This window comes from Pseudochaenichthys georgianus, chromosome 5 (genome assembly GCF_902827115.2).
Source record: "Pseudochaenichthys georgianus chromosome 5, fPseGeo1.2, whole genome shotgun sequence".
Taxonomy (NCBI): domain Eukaryota; kingdom Metazoa; phylum Chordata; class Actinopteri; order Perciformes; family Channichthyidae; genus Pseudochaenichthys; species Pseudochaenichthys georgianus.
In genome coordinates this window covers 22,291,323-22,311,490 of record NC_047507.1, presented here as the reverse complement: position 1 = coordinate 22,311,490, position 20,168 = coordinate 22,291,323, and the positions used below count along the sequence as shown (strand labels likewise).

Below are 20,168 nucleotides of genomic sequence, written 5' to 3'. Positions count from 1 at the left end.
AAAGTCCCGACCAACGAAGAATCACAATGAAAGACCAAACAATATTTAAATAAGTGATGCCTGTGGGGATGCAACTAGTCATCAATATACACCTACCATAGAAAATATATAATATTTAGGACATGTTATTTACTGAAATTCTGATTATCTAAAATAAGAGTCTCTAAGACTTCCAAAGATCTCCAGGAACCGTGAATAAAAAACATTTGAAAGCAAATGAGGAGATGTACCTGTAGCACTCGGCTCATCCATTGGAAGCTGTCCTCTTCGCTGGCGTCCGGCCTCTGCTCCGCCACAATCACCACCCTCTCATCATAAAACACCGTGACTGAAAACACAGTGATCCTGGCACACAGAAAGATTGTTTTAAGAGTGGAAGTCAGACATCTTTCCACAACTTCACCATGACAGTTGTTTCCTGCTGTGCTTCTTTTGTACCTCCAGATGTCAGTAGTGGTACATTTGCATCCATTCTAGTACACACACTTTGCATCAAGAAGAGTTCAGAGGTCCTCTTACCTCCCACGGTACACAGTCTTCACTGGCTCCACGGCCAGAGCGGTGGCCACCAGGTCGTCCGCGTTGTGTCTCCGCCCGCTCACCATCAGCAGACCCTCGATCTTCCCCACCACGAAGATCAGACTGCCCTGCAGAGGATACACAGCGGGGTCATTCACTGAACAAACACGGACCCATTTCAAGACAGAGAGAGGACTGTTTCCAGGATGTCTCAAACTGCTGCTGTCCCGTTATGTAACGGTCCTACTTACTGGGCCAACAAACCCCAGGAGTCCTGACCGCACAAAGGAAATCTCTCCAATGGGAACTCCATTGGCGTTAACCGGTATAACCTGAACACAACAACACAGGAGAAAAATGAATTAGTTGTTGTAACAGAACAGGCAGATTGTGGGTGAGATGTATTGTTTTCATACCTCAAAGGTGTTTTTGGTGAGTCCAGGCAGGCCGTAGTACATGTTGCCCCCAGCACGGGAGTTGATTATTATCTCACCTATCTCATCTGTTTTGCACAACTGAGGAGGCCCTTCTGGCCTCACAATGCACATCAGAGCTGGAGACACACAAAGCCAACATTCAGACAACTATAGACTTCATAAAAATTGAATAAATGTAACCACAACATTGCCTATTACTGCCCAGTTTCTTTAAACGCGCAACTTTATCCTTCTGGATGATAACGTTCTTTTTTAAAGTTGTAATATTGCTTAAACTACAAGCCAAAAATCTTAAGTTGCACATTTAAGTATTTGGAGCATATCAAATCTGAGCTGTGTAACTTTGGAGAGCTGAAGGAGAGTCCCATTATCCTTTTTAAGTACTAAAATGACTTCAAAGTTTCAATATTTTATTAAATGTTGTGTATAGGACAGTAATACACACATACAGTAATACAATGCTTCATCAGCAACGTCAAAAATGTGAAAATTAAATGCAACACAACACAGCTATCTGCCATTTATTTGTCTTGCTTTCCATCTGACTCATGTATCTTTCCTTCCGTCTCACCTCCAGGCATGACATGTCCCACATCTTGTACAGTCAGGGCGGAGTTCTTGTCTTCAGTGTTGACCCTGATGACTCCGTGGCTCAGGCCGCCCAAAGAAAGGATGGCACGGGCAGGGAGGGGGGTGCCTGGCACTCCCGGTCTACACAGGGGAGAGTTTGATCGAACATGAACATTTCCATCCATCCCATCTGTTCTCACAGTTCGCCATCTGCCCACCCACCCATGTACAACACACACCAGACTACATCTTCATCCACCCTGCTACACCAGTAGAAATGGAAATCTACCATTAGTGAGGCAATGTCATGCTTTTACATTTTTCGTTTGTGGATTCTAATATTCTTTTAAGAAGAAATTTGAGAAAGAAGGGGGTTTTCTTATTTTGTGTGTTTGTCTTGTTCCTCTTATATAATGCTAAGAACTAGAATGAAACTCGAAAGTGCAGACCTTCGCCAATGGTGCATTCAGACGCAGTCTAATCTCCCTGGGCCTTGTTTAACGGTACGTCCACACGGCAGCGTCGCGTTGAAGCCGTGTCCGGCGTGCGACCAACAACCAATCACATTAATCTCCCGCCCCGGACACACAAGCACGCGGTTTGATTAGTTAGAGCTTGTACTGGCATATGATTTGATTGGCTGGTGCTTCCGTCGACGCTTGAAAAGTTGAACTTTTCTCAACTTTCGAAGCGAATAACGGAGGCAATGCGACGCGACGGAACCACAATGCAGTTCGGCAAAGCGTGACGTCAACCCATTCAAAGTGAATGGGAAGCGTCTCCGTTGAAGCACGCGACGCTGCCGTGTGGATATACCGTTAGAGCCCAGCTGTGTTCATGAGCATTGATTCATGACGTGAAAACAACATGGACATGTTAAGAGCGTTTAAACAACTCGTTGATAGATGTTGTTGTTTTGACTTGAGGGCGTTTAAATACATTTGCCCAGTCGGGAACACACTTTTTTAATTATAACTATCTCGCAATGTTGACGTGAGTAAACCATAAATTGTGTTTTTGCCCCATGATAAGGATCGGCTCCATTATCCGTGGCCCATGCTCCACCCACCAAATTCCATGAAATTGGACCGACAGCTATCGTAATCCTGCCGACAGACTTATAAACAGAAAGACCGATCGTCCTTTGCAGAGGTATAAATGTGTGACATACCTGCGTATAGCTACTGTCATAGCCTCAGGGGAGGTGGCACAGGGACATATGACCTCAGGCTTCAGCCCGTGGGACTGAAACACGTTCAGGAAGGCATCACAGGAAGACACCGACCCTAGACAGCAAGAGAAAGTGGATTCAACATTTTGCATTTAATTTGTGACATTTTTAAATACCTAGTTAACCAAAGCTGGGGGGCACTAAGTACTCACAGGGATTAGCACCATCAGCAACAATCAGCATATGTAGTGAAGCCAGGCTGGTGTCTCTCTGTTCCCGATGAGCCATCATGGCCCAGTGTAAGTCACGGCACTTCACCAAAGCTATCCGAGCTGTATAAGAATAAGAATTAAGTTATGTTGACCATTTATTATACTTTCCTTTTCATGGCACATCTCTAGCTGGGAGTCTGGTGTTACCTTTGTGGATGTGGACCCTCTGTACCCAGGAGAGGGGACACGCCTTCATTACTGCATAGGGAACACTGACAGTATGTACCCTATTCATCACGGCCTGGAAACAAACAAAACCAGAAGTTTTTGTTAGGAGCTGGATAAATGTAGCATTAAGCAGTTTCACAAAGCTGTATTTCTCTGATGCCATTCGACTGCAGCTGATATTTCTTAGCTTAAAAACGTAAGATCCAGACATCTGATGACTTAAATCCTTCATTCTTAAAAATATTTTGTTAAAAAGACCCAGGTCTACACAGTGTATTGTGAAAATGTTACCTAAAACTGAATACAATCTTGATATATTTACTGTGACAGACGATCACAATGTTGACGCTTATGCAAAGGGATACGTCACTATCACTGGCAACTAAATGAAACAGGCTGTTGGAAACATTTTAGGTAATTTAGTCTCACGACTCAACAAAATATGTAACATAGGTTTAATCCTGAAGGCATTTTAATGCATGATCTCAATTTATTATGTAAAAAAACCCTCCACAAACACTTACCGTGAGAACTCCATGCCACAGCCCAATATCCTTCTTAAAGTCCAGCACATTGACTAAAGTTTCCCCTAAAGTGAAGAAAGACAAAAGTGACTTCAGACTCATAAAAACTGTGTTGATGAAGAAACCTTGAGATGATAGATGATGAGGTCATCCCTCACCTTCGCAGTAGTTGCAGGCCTGGGTCAGTGCTTGGCAGTGGGTCAACATGGCCACTTTAGACACAGCCACACCCACCACTGTGCCATCTTTACTGGCCTTGTACTACCAAGAGGAAACATGAGAGGAACATGTTAATACTTCTGAACATACTTGTATTTGTATATTAACTTTATAAGGATGCAGTTCAGGTTTCCTAATTTCCTATTTAAATTGGGATCCAATAGACAACAGACAGTTACACAATAACTGTATTGTTAAAGTTATTCGGTATTGGAATAAGCTGCCCCAGCAGTAAGCAGCTCTGTTACCTCTATATAAGCAGGGTCAGTGTTGGCAGTGGGGATGTGCGGCTGCCAGTCTTTGGAAGGCTTGGTCAGGTATTTCGTGTCAGTCACCACCCACTTTAGTCGAGGCCAGCCTATGAGAGAAATTTAAATCAAGAGGGATTTATTTCCAAATGCTATATAACCATTTTTGGGAACATTTATGTCTGCAATTCATTGCCAACTCTTCAGTAAAACACAGATTACATTGTATCCCAAACAGTCTAAACTTAGGTTACCAGAAACATTTATGTTTTTTTTTTATTGAGATGAATGACCCTAAATGACTAATTATCCAATAAAGTTCAATAAAACCAAATTGAAGTTGGAAGTGCAAAAGAGAAACGTGGTGTTTTTCTTCCTTTGATGTTGGAATGTTATTTTGTTTTGGAAACAGATGATTAACATTTCAGAGAGGGATTGGATAGAACCTTTCCAGAATCTTTTCAGCTGTGCTTACAGCTACACCCAAACATAAGTTTGGACTTGTATTGGCAAGCTTTATTGCCTCTTCAAGGATTATTCCCTGTGAATGGAGGAGCGAGAAGAAAAAGGTCTTGCTGAGTAGTACAACATGATGACATACATTGCCTCTTTTAAAAAGGACTAATAAATACAAAGGCACATTTTATGAATTTCAGAACCTGACAGGAAGTATTTATGCTGCATCATTGTGTATATATTTTTTTCTTCTGGTTTTGTGCGCCTGGCCTGTATGTATTAGAAAAGGTAATAAAAACAACTTTAATAACAGAAGGTTCAATAAGCTCTGAAAGTCATACTGACCTTTATACTGCATTATTTCCCCAGTGGGAGTTTTGGGTAAACCCTTCAGGCAGATCTCACTGGTCAGAGCGAGACCCACACCACAGCTACCGAGCAGAAACCCCACCTGGCTGATACCTGCATCCTAAAAACACACACAAAACAAAATCACATTTTTAGATAGGGAAAAAAGTATATCCTGTGGAAATAGAAAATGTCCCATGGTGTTCTTACTTTGCGAGACAGTGGTACTTCAATAGGTACAGGTATAACTTCAGCCAGGAGGCAGCCGTAGAAAGCCACCCAGAACATACCAGGGTCACTGTTGGGGAACACCAGCGCCACCTACCAAGACATATACAACTTTATAATTAGCACCCTGTTGCTGCAAATATAGCGGAAACACTTGGTAGTGATGAAAAGGCTGGGGTGCAGAATTATTGCTGTACAAATGCTGTATAAATACCTGCTTATAGTAAACAAGTAGCCCACTTACAGTGTTCATTTTGGCTCTACATATATGACATTTACTCCCATGATACTTTGCCTCAGTTATTGTGTCAGCTCGCTCACCCTGTCCCCAGGTTTCAGTATTTGCTCGTTCTTGGTGCCCAGCTTGTTGAGGAGGGTGTATGCCAGCTTCACACTGCGACTCCACAGCTTCCCTAACAGACATAAGGTGGAGGGGGAGGAGGCATGTTAGGAGGACAGGTTATGTCTTACCACAGCAAAACAACTCTTGTCACGGAGTACACAAATATCTCGTTATCTGAATGACATCTTGAACTGTGTGTGTTCTTCTGATAAAGCAATTTGTGCATTAAAAGGTTAATAGAAGCAGATATTTTGCAATGCACAATTTACCTGCCCTGAGAACACATATATTAAAGGTCCCCTATTATACTGTTTTTCATCAATATATTATAGGTCTTAGATATATACAAAACATGTCTCTGAATTGTTTGGCTCAAAATACCAAACAGATCATGAATTGTAGCATCCCATAATCCCCTCTGTTTCAGTTCTGTTTCAAAAGCCAAGCCAAAAGTCGTTATGACATCACCAGAGAATCTTTTATCCTGAAATGTTCAGAATCTCTTTACACAGAGGGGACACATGTTTATGTATACAAGACATGAAAAAGTGGATTTTGCACAATAGGTGACCTTTAAGTAATATTTAATTTATTCTATTGTTTTAAGAGTTTGTAATTAATAACAGTAAATAATCACACATGTTCAACACATTGCCTAACACTGGTTGTATGTTACTGCTACTGATCTGAAACTGTAAACGTGCAGATAACCAGTCTTGTGTCTCACCGTAAGTCAGTGTGTAGAGCGGTTTGCCCGTGATATCAAGAGCAGTGAGTGCGGGGCTTTTCCCCTGAGTGGCCCCCCAACGTGCCAGCGCTGCCTGTAGGGCTGGGGGCCAGTTACTGACCACCCCCAGAGGCTCCCCTTTTACCGGGATGATCTGACGCCCCTCCGGTTTGGGCATGTTAGGGTCTGGCTGGGGCACTGGAAGAGAGAAGACAGAACAATATTGGGAAGATTAATGACCTTCATCATTAAGGCCAACTGGATAAAATGCAGAATCGATCATCAATGCTGGTTTACAATGGTTTGTTCGCTTTAATGTGTCTTCCCTACATGTCCTTGTTCTCTGAAGTGTCGATGGTTTTAATAGAAGCTTGGAAAAATGTAATCCTCAAGTCTTCATCTCACAACGAAATGTATATAATTATCTGTCTTAAGTCACCAAGTATGATAAATATATCGCTCTATATAAATTAAGACTTTTAGCCATATTCATTGGTTATAAATCATTTTCCAAGGCTTCATAGATCACTTATAAGCCATTGATAGGAACACGTTTTGAAAATGCCTTTGACCAAAATCTATTAATCAGCTATTTATTTTTACCAACTTAAAAGATGGACTTATATATAAAAATGTCTGATGATTTATTAACCATCAACAGAACAATTAGTTACAATTTATAAACACTGAGTACATATTGATTTATCAGTGCTTCACAATATGTATTTTTTAGATTTAGAAAAATGTGTTGAATCTGTAAAAGTAATTCAAACTCAGATTAAGATACTGTAAAAGATGAAGTACAGCTTTGGAAACAAACAACAACTTTTAAATCGACTATAGTAGAAGTTTAAGGGCTTATGTTGACCTCATCAAAGGGTTTCATGAAGCTGCGTACCTTCTACGATCTCCTCCTGATCGTCGGTGAAGAACTCGCTGAGCGGGGGCCTCTTGGGCCTCTTCAGGGTGTTGAGCAGCTGCTGGATCTTAGTGGACACTCTGCTGTTCACAGGAACTCCTACAAGGTCGATGAAGGTGGAGAGAGGCAGTGGCGGGACAAGCACACGGTCACACACACAGTGGCATGAACATCCAGGGACAACCACGTCTAAAGGTCTCACCATCTCATAGTCTGCTGCTCTTCATCTCATAACACAAGAGACTTTATTCTTCAGTTCAAATGGAATTCAAAATAACAAATGGTCTTATCTTTTGGGAATGAAAAGCAGCATACGTAGGTGGCAACAACACAAGGAGAACACAGTGAGAACTGGGGTAAAGGTATCTTTTTTTGGTTTGGGATCACACGTGAGGATTCATTCTGTGTCTGGATGTTGTTTTTGTGGCATCAACTTTATTAATCATTCATTTAAAAACAGGAAGGAGATTAGAGGGTGCAACAGCAAACACAGAAGGCACAGAAGGACATTATACATGAAGGAGTTTCCTTACTCTGGAGATTACCTCTCGCTATCGGCCAGTGAAAAAAACATGTGACAGGGCAGAGAAAGATCAAGAAGAAAAGAGAGCAGTAAAGTCTGATTAATGGTATGTCATGGTTGGAAGTCAACACTTATTTCGAAAAGAGAGAAGAGATTTGTGAGTGGAGTCAGACACAAGTTCCTGTAAAGATATGAACAAATGAGAATGTTGTGTGGTGTGGTAGTTACCGTCCGCAGTCTCCATCATGCTGGAGCGACTCTGCCCGCGGCTCATCCCCCGGACCGTGGCGCTGGGCAGGTCCACCCTCGTTGCTCTGGATGGAGGGGCCACAGCTGTCACATCTGGAGGGGGGGCGCTGTTCTCTGAGGGGGCTACAGGGGGAGAGAGGAAGGACATTCATTTGTTACTTTCAGCTTGCTTTCTAATACCAATACCAGGCATTTTAAAATACTTTTTTCCTACTGAATGTCTTATTTCAAAGAAACCTACGAGCACATCTCTGGTAAATACGCTACTCAACGTTTATTTTGCATGACTTTTGGTGCAGTTTCAAAGATCTGTCAATAAAATCAACTAATGGATCATTCAAAGAGCTCATTTTACAGCCCTTGTTTTCCCTTCATTCCCTGAATTCATTAATATCAACACTATTAATTCCAAGCAAATTGACACTTAATTCCACAGTACTAATAGTTATTTTTTTCCTAGGAAGTTGCAAGAGAAAAGCATGAAAATCAGTAGGTTACTGAGTGCCAGTTAGGATCAATTATACCAAATAATACTAAGTATGCAAAACGAGCAGGTTGAAGATGGCATTACATCTGGGGAAGACTCGGAACAAAAAGTTGAGGACTCGAGTGAAAATAATTGACACCTAGTTGTGACTTGCAAAATACTGACTTGGTCTCCTTTTGTTATCAACTAATACTTATTGGTTCTCATGAATATTTTTGTCATAAATTTGCCAAATGTCTCACCGATGCGACTGTGAGCCATCATGTCCGTCACAGCTGCAGTGTGGGCGGAGGGATGAGGCTGGTGCTGTGGTTGTTGGTGCTGTTGGTGCTGTGGTTGTTGGTGCTGTTGGTGCTGTGGTTGTTGGTGCTGTTGGTGCTGTGGTTGGTGTTGCTGTTGCGGTTGTTGATGTGGTTGGTGATGTGGTTGGTGATGTGGTTGGTGCTGAGGCTGATACAGTGGCTGGTACTGCGGCTTGTACTGAGGCTGAGGCTTAGGCAGGCTCTGAGGCTGCGACTTGGCCTCCCCATGGGACAAGGTAGAGGAGGCCGAGGAGGAGGTGGAGGAGCCCTGGACGGTGCGGTTGATCCAGGCGTCGGGGCTCTGCAGGTTGGGATTGACCGCAGGCTGAGGAACGATCAATGTAGACTGCCTGCGCACCGCCGTCTCATCTTCAGAACCTGAGGAGGAGTCTGAGAGCAAGAGGAGCACAAAGTGTGGAAATCAAGCATGGGATCCTCCAAGCTAAATGTGATTTATTGTAATGACAGAGCAGGAGGAATGTCCTTCTTTTCCTACCTGGTGGTGTGCGGGTGTTGATTGGAGACGGGACATAAGTGGAGCGTCGTTTTGTCGGCATGGGCAGCGCCATCTTCTCTTCTTTATGTTTGGCCAGGGCAGCTTGTACTGCCTCAGAGTGGATATCTGAATAGACAGAAAAGAATACACATACTCTGTGTTAAGAATGGCAGCTTTGGATCTGATTCAAAGCATTAAAACAATTAAGACAATGAAAACATTTTAAACTGACCTTTCAAAAGCCAGTTTGCCTATAATACATAGATCTGCTCAACAAAGTTTTCAACTGATTCTCAAAAAATGATTTTCAAATCTCTTTCAACCTACAGTATGTGCAGAACTCGGCTGCCAGGGTGCTCACTCACACCAAGCCCTGGCAGCACATCACCCCCACCCTGATCCACCTCCACTGGCTCCCAGTCAAGCACCGTATCACCTATAAACTCCTTCTTCTGACTTACAAATCCCTCCATGCCCTCGCCCCCCAATACCTGTCTGACCTTCTCCGCTACCACACTCCATCCCGGAAGCTAAGATCATCTGGACAGGATCTCCTCTCCACCCCCCGCACCAGGTTGCGGACTTTTGGTGACAGAGCCTTCAGTGTGGCATCCCCCACCCTCTGGAACTCTCTCCCCCCCGAAATCCGCAGCGCCCCAACCCTGGACATTTTCAAAAAAGCCCTCAAAACGCACCTTTTTACTAAGGCTTTCCCCACTAGTTAGTTTAATAGGTTTATTTTTCCACTACTTCCCCCCCCCTACCCGACTTGTAAAGCGACCTTGGGTTTCCTGAAAGGCGTTATAAAAATATTATATATTATTATTATTATTACAACAACTTGAAGAGAAACATGACTTTGTTTTGATGTTCACAATATAAAACATGCGGTAACCACTGCTTCGTTCCTCTCCGGTAATTCTTAACAGCAACACTTCAAGTTTGATTTAGTGAGTCTTGTTGATGTGGCTAATTAAGATATCAGGAGGATATCCTTAGAGGACAACTGTGTTTTCCCTCTGAAAAAGGAAACCATGGCATGAGAGAACAAAGCTGTGTATTAGCCCACACGCTTGCCTACACACAGTAATAAATGTAGGGATACTTTCACTTCATGACACCCACAGGCACATTAAAAGGACCATGTGATCAGCCACACATTCAGACTACGTAACAGAACATATGCAACAAAACCCCACTCACTGACATATCCTTTAACTCAGGGGACACGATATTTCCTTTCAACACATTTAAACCATCAAGTGCAGCTCTTCACGCAGCAGCGGGGACCATCATTACATAACGGCCATTCTGCTGAACAGATTGCTCAGGGCTAAATCATCTTCATCATGTGCCGTTGTCCACTCTCACACAGGGCCGTCAAGAGAGGCCCACTCCTCACGCCTGTCTACTGGGTAAAGGGCTGTCTCCGTGGCGATAAGGATGTGGGGTGTGTGGAGGACACCGGTGTGTTTTACAGCTTCAATTAACACTAACAAATGTGTGCAGCTAATCTGGTGTTATCTTTAATACCTCTCGGTTTACTATTTCACATTTGAATACACAGGAATCATTAAATTCATGTGCAGATGTAACAAGGTAATATTGTATTCTGGTTAATGCAGTAATAACTTGAGGAGGTGAGAGGGAATTGTATTATAAATAAATATAATGTGCAATATTACTTTTAATATTGTGCACACTATTAACATTCAGCTTGAGTTGTTTTATTAAATGTTATAATTCTAATGTTATTCTGTAAGGCGCTGGTGGAGTATTATTTCCTCCACTCCTGATATATAACTGTTTAGTTTTTTATTCTTCAATTACATTTTTGAACGATCTCTGGCATACGAATTTCCTTCAGGATTAATAAAGTTATATTTGTTCATCATTTTTAAGTGAAGGTTGTTCTGCACTTTCTTTGCAGCCATTTAAATGATGAGCACTTTCATTTCTTCAGCTCCAAATTGCTGCAGTGTTTTCCCATTTCTTCTTATTACCTGATTATTGTTTTTCTAACCATGCTAGCAGCTTAGCTCTAGCGATGGAATTAATTATCTTTCTGTTCAGATGGAAATATCTCATCAACATTTGGATAAACAGTCCATGAAATGTTCATCTGCCTGACAAATCTCATGGTAGATCTGTGTTTAAAATGAATGCATTTCAAAAAAGTGCCCTAAAAATGTTTCACAATTAAATTTTAGGAATGTATCTTACTGATGATGCAGTTTATCATTTGTTTTATAGAGTGTTTAATCCTTATCTTTCTAGCTTCATATATGAAATTGGCGATGGTGATAGATAGTGAATATGCCTTAAGTTACTATTATTCGAGTTAGACAGTGTGCAGGAGTTTGTTTGCAACTATTGATCTACTCTTGCCATTCCTCCGCACCTGTGTTGGCGTTCATAACATCATGAAATCTGTGAATTTTAGCCTTTAACACGATTGTAAGTGATGCAGCAAAATTAGGACTATTCAAGTGTCTGAAAACAATTATTTGCTAACTTCAGAATAAACTATTGATTGTATCAGAAGTATAGTGAATGTATAGTGATTATAAGGGATGGATTTCAGAAATGTCACCAAAGACCACAGGCCTTACTGCTCCATTTGAGATACAGCCTATTCCAAACTGAGTTGTTCTGAACATGAAACTGTAATACACAGTGAACTCTGAGTCAAATGGAGGGTTATTATATGGTAAAAAGCTCATCGTCCCTCTCGTCCTTCATCTATGGTCTTCTCCTCAAGGCCTTTCTCTCAGTCAAGTCTTGATTTATTGTACCAATCTCAATGTTGCCTATTGTTGTCAGCTTTAATCCTCTCTGTGTTGAATCCTCCACCACAAATCTCCATTTGTATCCTTCAATCAGATACAAAATCATCTGGAAGTGGTCAGATTTTCCATGACAACGAAGCATCCACAAAACTCCGGCCTAACAGATTTTAGGTTTGTCATTAAGCATGCTTTAGTGTGAGGGTTTTTCATTTGAGAGGCAGACGTTTGAAAAGGCATGAGGAGAGAACTAATGAAAGAAACAGTTCTGCAGTCTGAACCTCAGAACAGACTCTCTGACATCCCCCTCACATGCTCTGCGCTCTTTAACATCAACTCTCCAGCTCTGTTTTCTTTTATCCTCTTGAGCGTCAGGTTTCCCCCCCGGATCAGTATCCCTCCCTGTTCTCCTCACAGACTCATTACACATAGCTATGCAGTGACATCACTCTGTTTTCACAGACTGGGGGTCCTCACTGAGGGGCTTCCCAGCTGCAGGGCTGCCCTGCTGCCTGTCTCACAAGTATCCTTATCCAACCAGTTTCTGTGTATATGCAGGTTTTTGAAAACCTGCTAAAAATAGGCGATAGATTCCCTTCCCATGTTGCCAGTAGATGAGTATGCATTTGTTTTATTTTCCCTGTTGGGTTTTGTTATCGTGTCTTATGTTTGATATCACTGGTGCTTGAATCAGGGCTGGTGAACAGTACATGGGGGTCACTTCTTTTTAACAGTCTCTTATTAAAACTATCAAACCAGAGTTGATGATTCATAAATAAGTGGAAAGACTAACAAAGAGTGGGATTCAGGGTTAAAATGACAGTTTCTGTCAATGTAGTTTACTGGCCTTGAGGAGAGCATATTAAATTGTATGTTTTGTACATAAATCAGTTATAATAGTTGTAAAAATTCCCTATAGCTTCCAGTTAATATGTATCTACTTCAACATGAATCACACAGCATCGCTCTGGAAAAGGATTGAAAATGAGTGTTTCAACCCAGATTCATGTTTTCATTGCTGCTGATTGGAGTCGATAAATACCAGAGACAAGGGGATGAATGCAGATATACCCTTACCATTAACGACAAAATCCAGATATTATTGTGGTTTTTTTATCAAGTGGAAAGGGGCTACACAATCACACACTCACACACACTAATTGGTCCTTTAGAAACAGCCAAGTGTCTGTGATTCAAACCTGGTTGGCTCAACAAGTGAGGTTGGTGTGGGCTCATTTGAGCGCTAACAAGTTCCCTCACTGCAACAGAGGTGTCATTAGATTTTTGGGGAAAGTAAAGAAGCTGGTGTTTTGATATTGGAGTTCTGACCTGATCTGTAGCGATCATCCCTGGTTCCTCCACTGCGATGTGATTTGCGGGAGCGACGTTCTCGGTGACGGGACGAGCTGGAGGGGGGAGGGCCGTGGCTGGAGGAGGAGCTGGGAGCAGGACGCTGAACATCATTCTGACGGGGCGGCTCCACTGTCAAACAAACACAACAAACATTATACCTGACATTATAATCCAATCAGTAAAGCAGAACCTTGCTTTCTGTCTTGCTTCTCATGGAAATCTCACTCTCTGCTTTAACAGGATTGGGCTGAACCATTTCTGTCAACAGAGAGCGAATCAATGGAAAGCTTGTTGTTGTTGTTGTTGTTGACAGAGAAAGAAAGAAGAAAGCTGTGGGATTCCCCAGTTGCCCGAAGGATGACTTCTAAAAAAGTGTCATCCCTTTTAAATCACACTTTGCATATAGTAACAAGCTCTCTCTCAGCCTCACTATGCCTGTATAATAATCCCAAAAACAGACAAGACGTTAATATGAAGTTGAAGATTAATTTGATAACATTATTTGTTTCTCACACAAATGATGAGAGCTGAGGGTGACACAAACTGGTCCAAAAACACTTGCAGTAAACGGGAAGATGACATTTATCAAAAGGACACTTCGGCTTATTCAATAAAGTAGCTTCAGAGTAATAAAATCTTCAATAAAGTAGCTTGAACTCTTTTCTGTCCCTCTGTCATATGTTTTTGGTAATTCCACCAGCTGCCTGGTTAAGCAACATTCAAACTGAGCCTCCAGCACGATGGAACATTTTGGATTCAGTGTTTTGTGCCCCACCATCAATGGGATGAGTGGATATGAGCAGAGAGATGGTGCCACTAGGAGGCAGCACTGAGCATCATCAGGTCTTAAATACAACACAGTGTCATTTACACAGAACAGAAACAGCCATTCACAAAACATTTACTGCAGTCTATATTGGAATCATATTACATTGACATACATTGACATCATAATACTGCAATGCATTTAGAGTGGCAATACAAATACATGCATGTGGGAAAAAAGACAGTTTAACTGACAGTAAACAGAGTATACATTTTCATGGCAATAATACAGCAAAAATGTATTTGAAATCAGAGTCCGAATGGGAAAAATATATAGTGGATACACAGTTAGGCATTCCCCCCCCCAAAAAAAGTAGGAGACAGGTGTTTACCTGGAGCTTGGATGACGTATGGAGCCAGGAGTTTGGTCCTTTTCTTCTCATAGCCCTTCTGTGTTATATCACCTGTAAAAGACCAGAGAAGAAGAGTGACTTACAGACACGGCATAATAAGGCAAAGTCAAAGGATTAGAACAAACACCAGTTCACTCGCAATGTCGGCATTACTATTGTTCAACATTGTGGTGGCAGTATTCTTTTTATTTTGCGTTACGTAACAGACAGTTATGCTTGATAAAACGTGTAGATGAGAGTGCCCTGTCACTGACGTTGTGTGAGATGATGTGATAATAGAGCGACAGCAAAGGAAAGAGACGGGTATAATGAAAACAAAACTTAGTTTGCGAAATAAACAAAAACACAGATGGATGCACACAGTTTCTGCAGTAATCTCCAGAGATGGCAGAGAGCGTCAAAGCTGTGGCTCTGTTCCAGCCTCAAGTACGACATGTAGAGAAAAACAAAACAGGACTATATTTGGAAACCTGCGGAAGCGTGGGCAAGAAATGGGATGATTCAGAGACCCAGAGCGAACACATAGAAGCATGAGAGCTGAGGATGAGAAAGGTGGGAGACACACCGAGATAAAAAGGGAAACACGGGAGAGAGGACGTGACAGTGGTGAGTGACGGTGCATCGAGGTGACACAGGAAGAATCTCCCGTCACAATGAGCAAAATGTCCCCCCCCCCTGCAACTTCCTCCATCCTACCAGGCACAATACAGGCCCACTGAGGTCCTGCGCTGGCCCTGAGGCGATGCAGCGACTCTGACAAAGTCCTCTGTGGGCAAAGCTGTCATATTTTCAGACACATACTAAAAAATCCATCTGGAGAGCCTGCACTCAATTTTCCAGCAACAGTGTTGAGAAGTGACGATTCATTCAGTATGTCCACAAATGGCCGCCTCTCTAAAACGTCCTCTTCTTCAAGACTCGATAAATCAGTGATTTACAGTGTGTATAAGAATAAGAAAGGCCTGTCGATACTGAAAGAGCCTGGTGCTCTCTGTGTAATAACCCTGAGTTGTTTCCACTCGGTTTGATGTTGGCCAGTCTGACAGATGATCCCGTTTTGTGACCAGCACTAGATAGAGTGTTCTGCAGTTTGTCATCTGAGAGTTAATCCCTGATTTAAACATCACTGCTGAGAAGTGATACAAATGGTGAAGCTGTCTCCCAGTTGCATTTCAATGGACTGAACATGAGGATTTCTTGGGAGTGCTGTCAATAGAGCTGCAACAACTAGTAGACTTATCAGTTGAGCCACAGAAAATAGTGACCAACTATATGCAGATGTCCTGCTTTTCTCAATCAAATCTTATTTGAAATCTAAAGTCAAATCTGGGACGGGTGGCGCAGTGGTCTGTGCATCTGATCATCAGATCAAGGGGCGTGCTGGGGAACTCCAGTTCGAAACCTGCTCCTGCCGCCACTGCGTCAGGCCGTTGTGTCCTTGGGCAAGACACTTCACCCGGATTTGCTCCTGTGGGTATTGTCCACAGTACATGTATAATATCAATGTGTACTTGTAAAAGCGCCTCGATGACTTCGAGGCGTGAAGATGGACGGTGTGGCGCAGTGCGCTGTGCGATGATCATCAGATCAAGGAGTGAAACCCGCCGCTGCTGCATCTGTAAAGCCGTTGTGTCCTTGGGCAAGACACTTCACCTGAACTTGCTCCTGTGGGTATTGTCCACAGTGGTGACCATTGCATGTATAAAACATGTGTAATGTGTATCTGTAAAGCGCTTTGAGCACTGGAAAAGCGCAATAATAAATGTAAGGAATTATTATTATTATTAAATCTGGGGTTTGTACATTTTTTTTTTTAAGGTCCCCTATTATACTATTTTTAGGCATATATTATAGGTCTCAGATATATAAAAAAACATGTCTCTGAACTAAGTGTTTTGCTCAAAATACCAAACCCATTCTAGCCCCTATATCTCAGGAGGGGCTGATTCTGATTCTGGATTAAAAAAACGTATTAAAAAATAAAAGAGAGGGGAGCTTATGCAGGAGAATTCTACCCAGATTCCCAGCTAAATGTTGCCGTGATTAAACGCCATATCATGTTCAAAACCACTTCAAGGATTATTTCTTCTTCTCTCGCGGGTTTACCACAAGGTGAGTCTTTTATGTATAAAAGACATCAAAAAGTGCATAGTGTTCCCAGGTCTTAGTATTAAAGCGGTGAGAAAACAACAACAACAACAAAATAAAAGTTGCAATAACCCAGAATGATACTTTGTAATACATGTATTCAATGTATCAAGTCAAACAAAACACTTTAAAAAACGAATTGTATATTTTATATAAATTGCTTGAATTATTTACTCCTGGATTACAGAAGAAACAATATATATATACATATGAGACAAAACACAGATCCAACCCTACAATGTAAACTACTTTACCATCAAGCTTTAACCATAACATCTTTACATCTATGACAGGTTCACCTCAGCACCCAGGAATACTTTATCAGTTAAACCATTACACACCACAACACTGCTGGAACACTACAGAAGAGCTGACGAAAACGAGAGTGCTCGTGTTTGGAGGATCTCGCCTAAGAGCGCACTCAAACACAATATCTTCATGGGGACTTTTATTAAGAGGGAAAAAAGAAGGAAAGCAAACACTTCCATAAGTAATGCATGGACGTTACAGTTGGCCTGGCTCAGTCACAAGATGTATTTTTAGCTCATGTGAACAGGCAGTTTCTCTGCGAAAAGACACAGCGAGAGAGGGGGGGGAGAGAGAGAGAGAGAGAGAGAGAGTCAGTCAGTGATGGGGGAGGGGCTGGCTTGGCATTAAATGAATCTCAAAGTAATCACTCTTCCATCTGGATGATTTAAAATTCATCTGTTTTTTCATGGTTGCAATGCATCCTCAGATCCAGGCCCAGTGGGTTACAACTCTGTAAACGCATGCATCCAATCAGGGAACTACAGTTGAATAGAGGTGTATATTATCAATCAGGAAAAGTAGCAAAACAATACAAGGAAAAATGTGAGAATATGTATCATAATTATCCTCAGAACCTTGGTCCGCCCTACCTGTATCTACGTATAAAACACGCTGTACATACAAAAACGAATCATTTGCAGCACTGAGAATCTGTTTGTCATTTACACTTGAATTCAAACAGTCAAATGGATCTGCTTAAGAGGCAGAGCATGGCTCCGCTGAGGTGAGGAGGGCCTCACCGTTCACCCACTCTCTCACAGTGAACCATGTGTCATGTCCTGATGGCGGACGTCAAATTAAACTATTTCAGTGATGAGAGCAACAGTCAGGAAGCTGCCTCAACTCTCCTCTTTAGTCTCGGTTTGACAAATGCATGGGTTGAGGGAGACTCACTCGTCACCCCTGAGCGTATGTTTTATTTGTACACAATGTATCGAGAGCAACATCAAAGCAGTGCCTTCTCCCAACCCCGTCCACTCTCACACTCTCTAGCCTCGGATTATTTGAATTGCAGCGAGACCGCTCTATCCTTCTACCCCACAGGCACTCAGTCTGAATAGTAATTAGCTACCAGGCTCTTTTTCTCTTTCCCTTTCCTTCATTGCAACTGAACACGCTCAGTGTTCAGGGAGTGCATGTACGTAGACACGTTAGTTTAGCTGCTATAGGCTTGGACTGATGGGGGGGGGGGCACCTTACTCCGTCTTTCTGTCTGTTTGTACCTGTGTACTCTCATGTTCCGATTAACCCAGCTTCCCCCAAATCTCTTTTTTGTGTCCATATCTACGCCGGGATCCTGAGTCGAGGCTAATCCTGTTGCTGTGGTCGTGTGTCCTGGATCCTCTATCCTGAGCACTGAATCTGAGTCCTGGACTTCGAGTCGTGGCTGAACCTGTCTCTGCGGTCCTGCCTGACTCTCATCATACTACTTCCCTGAAGGCTCCCACAGGATTGCTGACATCCTCGTGGATTCATCTTCTTATTACAGACGCATGCATTTCCTAACATTTGGACTACCTATGTTGCAAATGTATTATCTTTTCGATTTACACACGGCATCTATTGCACGTCTGTCCGTCCTGGGATAGGGATCCCTCCTCTGTTGCTCTCCCTGAGGTTTCTCCCATTTTCCCCTTTAAACTGGGTTTTCTCCGGAAGTCTTTCCTTGTACGATGTGAGGGTCTAAGGACAGAGGGTGTCGTATTGTCATACTGATATTCTGTACACACTGTGAAGACTACTGAGACAAATGTAACATTTGTGATATTGGGCTATATAAATAAACATTGATTGATGTGTGTACTTGCTGTCTGCTTTCGAACAAGCAAACATCTCTGAAGAGGAGCTCACAGCCATGTCAGTAAATGTGGGATTGACATTTAGGGTAAAAGAAAACATATTTTTCATCATCCTTAGCATCCATGCATTATTGCATCAAGTGAACATATTCTGTGCATATCTGTGTAGTACACACTTCCCCAAATAAAGCCTGACATTTTCTTTGGTATCTTTTGCCTCTCCAGAAAGATCCTTATACCATTCACTTTACTGCCACTAAAATATCCATCTATTATTGTTTCAGTCAAGACAGTTAAAAAAGTATAAAAAAAGTGGTGTCTCTTTATATCAGCTTGACTTACATACAATAACCTGATTATAAAGTATGAATTAAAAACAGAAAATACAAGGAATAGAAGAATAACCTCTCAGAACTGAGGATATTTCAGGGTTCTCACACTTTCTGAAACATCTTTTTAAGGAGTATTCAAGGACTTTCAATGCCTAAATCCTTCAAATTAAAAAGACCTAACACAACTAAGTTTAAGACACAGATCAAGGTTAATGGCTGTTATCACAGTGAGAATTATTATAGTGAGGACTTGCAGGTTTTACAAAGAGGACACTCCTCAATGTGTAGTGTTACTGGGAGGGCAGACAATGTGCTTTCTTGCTTCTTTACCAGCAAAGTAAAACAAGAACAATATCAAAATAACTTATTATTGTGGCCCTTGTACCTTGTACAGTATAAGGATGTCAATTATGCAGCACAGACTAATGTATATTTATATATTGAAGTACTTTATTTAACACTGTCCATAATACTGTTCATACTGCTAATAATGTATATATCCATATATTTATATTTATATACTACTTAATGTCTATAATATATATTATGTATACAACCAATAGGCATTAGGGACAGTAGGCTGCATTTAATAGTTTTTGCACAAACTGCATATCCTTGCCACAGTAACTTTACTACAGATATATATGCACATATTGACTCAAATAAGGAATTACAGGCACCAATGTATGAAGTGTTAAGTGCTTTTAACAAGTCCACACACACACTTTCTACGCAGGGCTCAAGTGGTTCTCCCCCTCTAGAGCGGCAGGTAGGGTGCGGCCAACTCAGGTGACAGAGTGACTCATGTTTCACTCACTCATTCAAATGAACTCCAACAGGGAGTGACGACTTCACACACACACACACACACACACACACACACACACACACACACACACACACACACACACACACACACACACACCACACACACACACACACACACACACACACACACACACACACACACACACACACACACACACACACACACACACACACACACACACACACACACACACACACACACACACACAACCATGTATACATCACTTCA

The 20,168-nt window shown here is 41.9% G+C and overlaps 1 protein-coding gene across 4 annotated transcripts in view; it reads right to left on the bottom strand.

Moving 5' to 3' along the window:
- dip2bb (disco-interacting protein 2 homolog Bb) overlaps positions 1–20,168 on the bottom strand; it is a 41,398-nt gene that overhangs the window by 10,483 nt on the left and 10,747 nt on the right. For 2 of the 4 annotated variants that reach the window (XM_034082743.2, XM_034082745.2), the window contains exons 2-23: positions 14,503–14,574; positions 13,322–13,474; positions 9,207–9,332; positions 8,651–9,100; positions 7,901–8,044; positions 7,683–7,700; positions 7,129–7,248; positions 6,231–6,428; positions 5,482–5,573; positions 5,143–5,253; positions 4,930–5,053; positions 4,129–4,238; positions 3,820–3,922; positions 3,662–3,726; positions 3,117–3,210; positions 2,910–3,029; positions 2,698–2,812; positions 1,528–1,667; positions 936–1,072; positions 771–851; positions 520–647; positions 231–345 (exon numbers count right to left, since the gene is read on the bottom strand). In XM_034082743.2, the coding sequence (XP_033938634.1) occupies positions 231–345; positions 520–647; positions 771–851; positions 936–1,072; positions 1,528–1,667; positions 2,698–2,812; positions 2,910–3,029; positions 3,117–3,210; positions 3,662–3,726; positions 3,820–3,922; positions 4,129–4,238; positions 4,930–5,053; positions 5,143–5,253; positions 5,482–5,573; positions 6,231–6,428; positions 7,129–7,248; positions 7,683–7,700; positions 7,901–8,044; positions 8,651–9,100; positions 9,207–9,332; positions 13,322–13,474; positions 14,503–14,574 (2,816 nt within the window). The remainder of the gene's footprint in view (positions 1–230; positions 346–519; positions 648–770; positions 852–935; positions 1,073–1,527; positions 1,668–2,697; positions 2,813–2,909; positions 3,030–3,116; positions 3,211–3,661; positions 3,727–3,819; positions 3,923–4,128; positions 4,239–4,929; positions 5,054–5,142; positions 5,254–5,481; positions 5,574–6,230; positions 6,429–7,128; positions 7,249–7,682; positions 7,701–7,900; positions 8,045–8,650; positions 9,101–9,206; positions 9,333–13,321; positions 13,475–14,502; positions 14,575–20,168) is intronic. The other 2 variants (XM_034082744.2, XM_034082746.2) reach the window with 1 other exon arrangement.